The sequence below is a fragment of the Macaca nemestrina genome, chromosome 1, assembly GCF_043159975.1.
Source record: "Macaca nemestrina isolate mMacNem1 chromosome 1, mMacNem.hap1, whole genome shotgun sequence".
Lineage (NCBI taxonomy): Eukaryota > Metazoa > Chordata > Mammalia > Primates > Cercopithecidae > Macaca > Macaca nemestrina.
Window position 1 is genome coordinate 227,535,488 of NC_092125.1, and position 10,248 is coordinate 227,545,735.

Here is a 10,248-nt window from a genome sequence, read left to right on the forward strand (position 1 = left end):
AAGACAGGGTCTCATTCTGTTGCCCAGGTGGAATACAGTGGTACAATCTCTGCTCACTGTGTCCTTCACCTCCTAGGTTCAAGGGATTCCCGTGCCTCAGCCTCCCAATGCGCCACCACACCCAGCAATTTTGTATTTTTAGTAGAGAAATGAAACTGTCAGTAACTTACCCAGGGCCAACTTAGGAAGAAATTTAAACATAAGCAATCTGCTCTAGGGCCCACATGCATTTGCTCCTTGACACATAGTACCCCACAGCTGTAGAACGTGGGGAACCAAAGCCGCCTGGACACACAGACCAGGCTGCTCTTGAGGGAAGGGCCCCACCCTCCTCAGGCCCCCAGGCGTGCTTAGCTACACTAACTGGGCCCAATCCTTGATTCTGCCCAACAAGGCCAGCCCCATGGGTCCTGACCCCTCTACTGAACTCCAGAAGCTTTGTGATGAATTTTTTTTTTTTTTTTTTGAGACGGAGTCTCGCTCTGTTGCCCAGACTGGAGTGCAGTGGCCGGATCTCAGCTCACTGCAAGCTCCGCCTCCCGGGTTTACGCCATTCTCCTGCCTCAGCCTCCCGAGTAGCTGGGACTACAGGCGCCCGCCACCATGCCTGGCTAGTTTTTTTGTACTTTTTAGTAGAAACGGGGTTTCACCGTGTTAGCCAGGATGGTCTCGATCTCCTGACCTCGTGATCCGCCCGTCTCGGCCTCCCAAAGTGCTGGGATTACAGGCTTGAGCCACCGCGCCCGGCCCTTAGTAATGAATTCTATCCCCAGAAGCTGGCATCACCTCAGCTCTAAATTAGGAATACTAGAGCTCTATCTGGACCCCACTGTAAAATCTTACAATAACAAGGAACATAATACAGATGTGGAGAGCAGCCAAGGCCAGAGGTTTGGTCCCCAAAGGAACCCCATCCAAGCCTCACTCAGCTGAGGTTTCCTGACAGGAGGGAAAGCTGCCAGCTGAGCTGAGGCCCACACAGGACCGGGCAGGACACCACTCTGTCCTGAGGGCATGGGTGGGAAGGCAGCACCTCCCCGACTCCAGGACACTGGAGAAGAGACTGTCAGGCTGAAATACGCAAGTCCAAAGCCACACGGTTTATTGGGTGGGGCCAAGTGGGCTCTAGTGGCCAAAGTGGGCTATGTGTCACAGTCCTCGGGGACAGCAGCTGTGATGATGAGGGAGGGCTCCAGGACACCTGGGCTGGTGAAGCTCTCCTCTGCACACAGTCTCTGGCCTGGGAGCTGGGAGGCCAGGCCGCCCTGGGCCAGGGATTCCACAATGACCTCCGCCGAGCCCACCTCCAGCTCCGCAGGCGGCTGCAGCGCCACCACCATCATCTTCTCGTCCTCGATGATCAGGTTGCGGAGCTTGCGCTGCCGCGGGTTGTAGTTCTCCACCCGGTCGTGGATTTCCATGTGCCTCCGCAGGTGGGCCTGGCGGGGAAGGTGAGCTCAGGACTTCGGGGGATCCTGGGGGAGGGGAAGGGGCCTAGGGCCTGGCCTACCTGCCGCGTAAACTTGTAGCCGCACTCGGTGCACTCAAACTTCCTCACCCCCTTATGTCGTCTGACATGCACACGCAGTTGCTCCACGGCTGCGGGAGGGAGAAGAACACGGAGGGAATCGTGCAGGAGCCCCGGGACCCTCAAGGAAGCCCAGCAGGAGGTCGGGACAGGCAGCAAGGGAGGGGACCAAGCCATGGGCATGGGGTTCTTTCTGCAGTACGTGGGGCCAGTGGTTTAAAAGTGCCGCACAGGCCCTGCCAGGCTCTCTAGTGCCACCCAGGGTCACTACTGCACAGGACACCCCTGCCTTCGAAGCAGGTCCACTCTCAACACTACTGTGTGGGGCACAAGAGAGGTTCACTGGCAAGAAAGGAGCGTTTCCTCCTCAGAGACCCTCCAACTCAGATGAGCAGGAAAAGGCTCTCCCAGGGTCGCCCAGGTACCTTTGAAGGTCTTGCCGCAGATCTGGCAGAAGTGGGGCCGGCCCTCCTGATGGCGGCTGGCCACGTGCCTCAGGAGGGGCCCCTTCTCAGTGAAGCGCTGTTCACAGAACTCGCAACTGAAGGGCCTTTCCCCGGTGTGAGTGCGGTTGTGCTTGTCCAGGCTGGCTGCAGGCACAAGGCAAGAGCTCAGCCTGGGGGCTTGCTTCGGGATGGGGATGGGGATGGGGAGGGGAGGAGCGGGGCGTACCTCACCTTGGGTTCGGAAGGTCTTGCCACAGAGGTGGCACTGGAAGGGCTTCTCGCCCGTGTGTGTGCGCAGGTGCATGTTGAGATTGGCCTTTTGGGTGAAGGCGTGGCTGCAGAACTCACACACATGTGGCCTCTCATTCCTGTTAGGGTGGGGACATAGGGCAGAGGCCATCACCAAGGGAAGTGACCCCCTTCGCTCTGCTACAGCTAGGAGCATGGCTGGTGGAAAGAGGGCTTGGGCAGTGCTAGGAAAGGGGCACCACCTCCACCCCAGAGCAGGACAATCTGGGAGCAGGGAATCACAAGAAACTAAGGAAGCTCAGAATCTGCCCCGGGGACACAGAGGCTTGTCTGAGCCTCAAACAAGTGCCCCCAGCCTCTCTGCCTGGCAGAGCTGCTTGCCCTTCGGGTCCCACTACCCCAGAGAGGCTGTAGGCACTAGATTCAGGGTGGAGGCTGAAGGCACACTCATCTGTGTAAAAGTCAGCAAACTGTCTTCCCTGCCGGTGCAAGCCTGGGCTGGCAGCAGGACTGGGCCCCAGGAGTGAACAGGCGACACACACCTGTGCTTGGCCTTGATGTGCATCTGCAGGCCATTCCGGCTCGAGGCCCGGTGCCCACACTCCTCACACACAAACAGCTTTTCACCACGGTGCTTGAAAGCTTCATGCAGCTGCAGCTCTGTCCGAGACAGGAAGCACTTGGCACAGGTGGGGCACTGCAGGCAGACCAGGCAGGCAGAGGGAGGGACCAGGGCCAGGGTGAGAATAGGGAAGGGCTGCCTGAGAGACCCACAAGCCCCCTCCCCCCTCTGGGCACAGCTCACTCTTGCTCATGCCAGCATCAAAACATGCCCAGCGCTGCCTGTCACTTACTGCATGGGGCTTTGGGGCTCCATGCAGCTTGATCATGTGGCTCTGCAAGTCCTTCTTCTGCATGAACTGCTGGGAGCAGGAGGAACACTGAAAAAGAGGCCCACAGTCACCTCCAGGGCAGCCTGCACCCATGAAACCCTGCCACCCACCCTTGGGCTGTAGGGCGGGAACAGGAGGCCCCAGTGAGATGATACTGGGAGGACCCTGATCTGGTGTGAAGGATGGCGCAAGGGAGGGCCCTCAGGGCTCAGCTGCCCAGAGGATGCTAAGCCTGTCCTCCATGGAAAGAAACGAGGGCCTAATAAGGACCCTGGAGGTGAGGCTGCAGCCAGCAATCCTGCCCAGATAAGGGGGCACTGGACAGGCAGGGAAGGCAGGCTCCTTGACAGCTACTGTGAGGGAGGTGCCTGATAGCACCCCCACGTAAAGGGCTCAGCAGGAGGGATCCTGGGGCTACCCACCCCTGGCCCTAGAGACAGGCCAAGCCTGACCTTGTAGGGCATCTCCCCTGTGTGAGACACCATGTGCACCCGCAGCTCCATCCTCCGGCGGAATGTCTCCTGGCACACGGAGCACGTGAAGACCTGGCAGTGTGAGGGGCAAGCAGGGCCGGCATCAGCGGGGGCCTCTGCCTGTGACAGCAGCCTCTGCCCGGGCTTCCGCTTGCTGCTGGGAAGAGTCTGCCTGGGCAGGGGGGGATGCTAGGGTGGGAGAGGGCAACAGGTAACCTGCCTGGCCTGACCGTCACTGAGTGCTGCAAGCCCACCGCATACCAGGCCCTTCTCAGGCTCAGACAGACTGGGGGCAGGGTCCGAGTGGCCTCACCCACAGTCCCTGGCCCCAGTGGCTGCTGACAGGCCTCTAGAAAGAGTGGGTCTGGGTTTCAGCGGGCCCTGACACAGAAGCCAGCAGTGGGGTTGCTGGGGGTGGCCAGGGGGCCTTTCCCAGCTGCCATTCCCTGTAGAGGCTCCCCTTCTCCAAAGCCCAAGGTGGAAGTGGGCAAGGGGCCTAGAAAGGCCAACCCCAAATGCCTCCCACAGAGTCCCTCCTATGCCTGTCCCTTCCGCCCTCAGGACCTGTGTCCCCACCTATACCAGGGTATGGACCTGATGACATCCAAGGACCCTACAGCTTTCCTGAGTTTACAGTACCCCTGTACCCCTCTCAGTCTCCTGGGGCCCTTCCCGGATGGCACGAAGACAGGCCAGCGTGCCCTGCCCACAAGTACCTGGGCCAGCTCCCAAGTACCTGTTCCGAGCGGTTCATGCAATTCCGGGCTTCATGCTCCAGGAGGTTCTCCTTCCGAAAGTAACACTTCCCACACTTGGGACACTCAAAGGGTTTCTCCCCAGTATGTTTCCTGCCAGGAGAAGCCACAGGGGTGGGGTGGCTGAGAGGGTTTCCCATCTCTCCCTCACCCAGGGCCCTTTCTGGGTCCCTTTTAAGGGGAACAAGTGTTCTGAGGTGACACCAGCTGGTTAAGGTGCAGGGACAAGCCCAGAAGCCTCTCCCAGCATGGAGACTCTCCGCAAGGGAGAGTGCCGTGGCAAGAAGCTCACAAAGGTCCTAAGAGGCTGCCATGATCTGACCAGCACAGAGGCCTATGGGGAGGCCCAGTTGGCCGCATTCTGTCTGAAGACAGAGGCAGATCTTGGGTCCTGACTACTAGAGAAGCAACTCAAGGCTTCCAAGAGCTTCAAACCCAAGGCCAGATCCTCATCTGACTCCACTGCCCCACCTAGCCTGGCAACAGCTTCTCCCGGGTAGCCAGGGGAGCTGCCTATCTGCTCTCTCGGCTCTGTGACTGCCTCCCCCACAGGTTTCAGTTCATGAGCCAGAAAGACCCTTTAGTTTAAGTGAGACCTCAGCACCTCTTGGCTCACATATCCCCAGTGCTCCCCATTCAGACAAAGGCCCGGGAGGCCCCTCAGGGCAGAGGCAGCCCTCCCCTTGCCTGCTTCTCTCCCAGGGTGTCATCTGGCCACCTGGGTCAGGCATGTGCCTCCTTGCTGCCTGTCACGCCCCCAGGATCCTCCTACCCCGGCGCCCTGGCTCTTCCCTCTACCCAGATGCTCCCCAGTCACCCACTTGGTCAACTTCTTTGCCTCCTTTGAGTCTCTGCTTAAATCTCACCTTCTGAGTAAGACTCCCGAGACCCTGGCTACTTAAAATCACAATCGAACCCAACCCACAACTCGCCAACCCCTTGGCCCACCTCTGCTTTTTTTTTTCCGCAGCACTTCCTCACCATCTACTGCAGACAGATGGACTTATCTGTTACCTGCATTGCCCGGCAAGCAGGTCGGCTGCATAAGGACCTTTATTTAGTTCCCTTAAATGCATCCCAAGCACCCACACAGCCTTGCTGGCCACCTGGTAGACTGTTGAATGAACTAAATGAACTCGACCTCGGAGTCCCTGTGCAGCCTGCAACAGCCCCTCCCACCTGCCAGAGGCCAAGCATCTCTCTCATCCTGTTCCTCCACAGCAACTATCTTCATCCCCCATCAAAATGACTTCATGAAGCCATCCCCTCCCAGTTCTCAGGGCCAGCCCAGCAAGCTGAAGCCCAAGGAAGGGATGGAAACCACCCCAGTCTTACCCCGGCAAGGCACTTGAGAGCGAGCATCCAGCAGCACACAGGCTGCCCCAGGACCCCCCGACACTGGAGTCATCCCAGCATTCCACTGGCAGCAGCTGCCCCAAACACGGTGCACAGGGACAGCAAATAGATTTCCCCTGCTCCCATTCCAGGTGATTACTAGTGTGCCGCCCTACCTGGCTTGGCAAAAAAACACACCATGACAGACTAGTGATGTCTTGGCTGGGAGTGCCAGGATTGGAAGGCATGTCACTGGGCCACCATTCCCACAGGGCTTGAAGGGACTCCAGAGCAGTGCTGCCCAAGGGGCCTCTCCAAGATGATGGAAATGTGCTATGTCAGCACTGCCCGATTCAGCCACCAGGAGCCACGTGGTTCCTCACCACTTCAGATTTGGCTAACATATCTGAGAAACTGAATTTTTATTTAATTTAAAATTCTAAGTTAAAATAGCCCCTGGGGGCTGGGCACAGTGGCTCACACCTGTAATCCCAGCACTTTTGGGAGGCCGAGGCAGGTGGATCGCAAGGTCAGGAGGTTGAGATCAGCCTGGCCAATATGGTGAAACCCGTCTCTACTAAAAAGCAAAAAAATGGCCGGGCGCAGTGGCTCACACCTGTAATCCCAGCACTTTGGGAGGCTGAGGCAGGCGGATCACGAGGTCAGGAGTTCAAGACCAGCCTGACCACCATGCTGAAACCCCGTCTCTGCTAAAAATACAAACAAAATTAGCCGGGTGTGGTGGCACACGCCTGTAATCCCAGCTTCTCAGGAAGCTGAGAAAGGAAAATTGCTTGAACCTGGGAGGCAGAGGTTGTAGTGAGCAGAGATGGAGCCACTGCACTCCAGCCTGGGTGAGTGGAGAGGAGAGACTCCGTGAGTCCCAGCACTTTGGGAGGCCAAGGCAGGTGGATCACGAGGTCAGAAGTTTAATACCAGCCTGGTCAAGATGGTGAAACCTCATCTCTACTAAAAATACAAAAATTAGCTGGGCGTGGTGGCGGGCACCTGTAATCCTAGCTACTCGGGAGGCTGAGGCAGAAGAATCGCTTGAACCTGGGAGGTGGAGGTTGCAGTGAGCTGATATCATGCCACTGCACTCCAGCCTGGGCAACAGAGTGAGACTCCGTCTCAAAAAAAAATAAAGTAAAATAAAATAAAATAAAAAATAACATACGCCGAGCATGGTGGCTCACACCTGTAATCCCAACACTTTGGGAGGCCGAGGCGGGCAGATCGAAAGGTCAGGAGATCAAGACCATCTTGGCCAACATGGTGAAACCTCGTCTCCACTAAAATACAAAAAATTAGCCGGGTGTGGTGGCGCATGCCTGTAATCCCAGCTACTTTGGAGGCTGAGGCAGAGGAATCGCTTGAACCCAGAAGGCAGACGTTGCAGTGAGCTGAGATCGTACCACTGCACTCTAACCTGGTGACAGAGCAAGACTCCAACTCAAAAACATAAAATAGCCCCTGGGGGCTGGGCATGGTGGCTCAAACCTATAATTCTAGCACTTTGGGAGGCCAGGGTGGGTGGATTGCTTGAGCCCAGGAGTCTGAGACCAGCCTGGGCAACATAGCAAAACCTTGTCTCCACTAAATGTAAAAATAAAAATTTTAATAGCCCCTGGAGTTCCTGGTTACTTTACTGGACACTGAAGATTTAGACAACTGGACTTTAATACTCCACTGACACCCCAGAGTGAACACTTCCCTGGAAACACAGGTAGCACTGACCCAAGGCTCAGCATTGTGGCCCAAAGCCCACACTGCCAGGCTTCAAGCCCACACTGCCGGGCTTCAGAAACACCTAAGGTTGGGCCTCAGCTCTAGCACACGGGCCACAGGTTTCTCATTCTGTCCGCAGAGGCCAGCTGAAGGTCAAGGTCCACAGTGGGTGGAACCTGTTGACAAGATGTCCACAAACCCATCTCCAACCACAGTACTCACAGGACAGTGAGGAAAAAGAATCTAACCCAAAGCAGACTCTCACTTCCTGATTGCCAGAGGTGTGCCAAGGCCAGGCACTATGTGGGTCTGAGATGGATCCCCCAGCCCCTACCTCACCCAGAAGTGGGACGTGCAAGACCCCTCCCCCAACGCGGGAATGGCAGACAGGAAAATAGAAAAACAGAAAGTTTACCTGTTGTGGACTTTTAGATAATATTTGCTGAGGAACTTTTTATGACATGTGGGGCATTCGACCGGCACCGCTGTACCTTTTCTGTTCTCAGCAGGCTCAGCTGCTAGGGAGCCCGCACTCAGGGCTGGCTCAGCTGCACAGGCCTTTCGGATTACATTTGACTTCCTCCTGGTCAGCACAGCCTCAGGCTCAGACATGTAATCACCATCCCCGTCGTCCTCCACTTGAACCACCACTTCCCACTAGAGCACAATAGGCAGCAGGAGGGGGTGGGGTCACCAAATGAATCAGCAGGAGTTGTAGGGACCCAGCTCCAGTTCCATCCCAAGCCCCAACCCTGACAAGTCCCTTCATCAGACACTGTTCCTTCAGGGTCCCAAGGCAGAGCATCTGAGTCTTGGATTCAGAGGAAAGTGACTGTGTTTGTGGGGAACTGGAAGCTCGGATGGAAACACTATCCTGGGGAAACACCTGTAACCCTGATGCTGCCCACTCCTCTCAGGAAGGTGGCAACCATGAATAGCTGGGGCTTGCAGAAAGGTCAGCCTGAGATCACCAGCTTCCTTTGTTTGGAGAAAGCCCGTTCCAAACCCACATTAACAGAGATTGTCTTAAGGTCCACTTTTTTTTTTTTTTTTTTTTGAGACAGGGTCTTGCTCTGTCGCCTAGGCTACAGCGTAGTGGCACCATCTCAGCTCATTGCAACCTCCACTTCCTGGGCTCAAGTGATCCTCCCACCTCACCCTCCCAAGTAGCTAAGATTACAGGTGTGTGCCACCACACTCGGCTAATTTTTGTATTTTCTTTGTACAGATGAGGCCTCGCCATGTTGCCCAGGCTGGTCTCGAACTCCCAAGCTCAAGTGATCCACACCCACCCTGGCCTCCCAAAGTGCTAGGATTACAAATAGACTTCGTCCATCCCTGTCGTCCTCCACTTGAACCACTCACGTGAATGAGCCATCACACCCAGCCCAGGGTCCCTATTATACCAAAAAAAGTGTCTATTCCCTCCATTTGTCTCCCCAGTCCCAGCACCCTGGGCACAGTACCTCATTACTCCCGCCCTGCAGCTGGCCACCTTCAGCCTCGAAGGGCCTTGGAGGCACTTTGCAGTCCTCAGGTTCCTTGTCCTCGGGGGAACAAGGCTTCAAGGCCTGCTTGAGTTTCCCACAGAGGGAGGAGGGACTCTCTCTCTGAGCTGGGGAATGGAGCTGGGGCCTCTGAGGACTATGACTGCCTCTGGGCTCCTGATCTCTGGGGACTAGACCCAGAGTCCTCGAAACTTCCTCTTCTTGCAAGCCTGCCGGCTCCTTGAGGAGGCTGTTCACATTCTGGGAGGCAGGGGGCCCCAGCCCACTCTGGCCACCTGCTGCCTGTCCCACTGAAGTTTTGGGCTTGAAGCTCTGGCACAGCTCTACGGCCTCTGGCACTCGCAACTCCCTGGCTGCCAGGAGCACCTGATCCCGGTTCCCTGAGGTGAGAGCGAGGTGACCAGTGTAGAAAAAGTCCAACAAGAGGCCAAAGATCTCAGCGAAGCCAGCAGGGAGGACGACACTACCTCCTGAGCCATCCCCGTAGAGGCTCTGGAAGAAGTGGCTGCAGCAGGCAAGGACACTCCAGTGCGCCTTAAACACCAGGCCCCCAACGTCCAGAGTGGCGTCGCAGTACTGGCCCTTCTCCCGCTGCTTGTTGAGCTCCTGCAGAACCCTCACACTGTGCTGGACGAAGGAGCCGTCCATGGTCTGGAGGGCAGGGAGGCAGAAGTGACACCCTGGCCAGCCCAAGCGAGCGTATGCAAGAGAAAGCCCCTGGAGTCGAAGAGAGAGAAAGGGGAAGTTGGCCTCCACTCAAATAATCACATTTATCAGCACGAGGGCTTGGGTCAAGGTGAGGGGTGCACGCGGAGGGCAGGAATACACTTGACAGCCTCCCGGGGACCGGGGGCCATATTGGATTGGCCAGGGGGGATGCTGATGGGGGGGTCAGGGTCATGAAGAAGGGCCTGGTGGGAAAAATCCAAGTTTGGGGAAAGAAGGCACGGGATGAGCGCGAACTGACTGGCCTGGCACAGTGAGAGGATCCTGGACTGGGGAGGACGGCGGCCGCGGACAGGTGAGCGGAGCCCACGCCGCGCCCACAGGTCCCGAGCGGCCGAGCGGAAGGCAGCCACGGCGGCCCGCAGCCCCTCCCTCCCTCACCTCGTGCCCTCCTCACCCAGGCAGGTCCTCCCTGAGCCGGCCCCACCAGCCCCCGGCTCCGTCGCCTCCACAGCCCACGAACCAACTGCCCGGCTATGCGTGCCCCGCCGACCGTGCGGAGACGCAGCCGTCTCCGCGCCGGACGTGACGTCAGAGCGTGCCGGCCAGGAGGGGCGCCTCGGAAGCGTAGATCTTCTAGCTCCGGCACCCGAGGGCGGGGCCCCGC

General features: G+C 57.4%; 1 protein-coding gene across 4 annotated transcripts; it reads right to left on the bottom strand.

Moving 5' to 3' along the window:
• Positions 1–1,085: 1,085 nt before the first annotated feature.
• LOC105479513 (zinc finger and BTB domain containing 48) lies at positions 1,086–10,188 on the bottom strand. Of its 4 annotated transcripts, none has more exons than XM_011737506.3 (11): positions 10,039–10,188; positions 8,874–9,632; positions 7,823–8,064; positions 4,326–4,437; positions 3,569–3,778; positions 3,078–3,164; positions 2,766–2,920; positions 2,206–2,342; positions 1,954–2,118; positions 1,511–1,599; positions 1,086–1,439 (listed from the first exon to the last, which is right to left on the bottom strand). In XM_011737506.3, the coding sequence occupies exons 2-11, from the start codon at positions 9,561–9,563 to the stop codon at positions 1,143–1,145; spliced, it is 2,184 nt and encodes a 727-aa protein (XP_011735808.2). In that variant the 5' UTR covers positions 9,564–9,632; positions 10,039–10,188; the 3' UTR covers positions 1,086–1,142. The 4 variants fall into 4 exon arrangements, 3 of the variants coding, with proteins under 3 accessions (XP_011735808.2, XP_011735818.2, XP_011735812.2); XM_011737516.2 differs by having other exon boundaries at positions 3,569–3,661; positions 10,039–10,181; XM_011737510.2 differs by having other exon boundaries at positions 3,569–3,757; positions 10,039–10,165.
• Between the last annotated feature and the right edge of the window lie 60 nt (positions 10,189–10,248).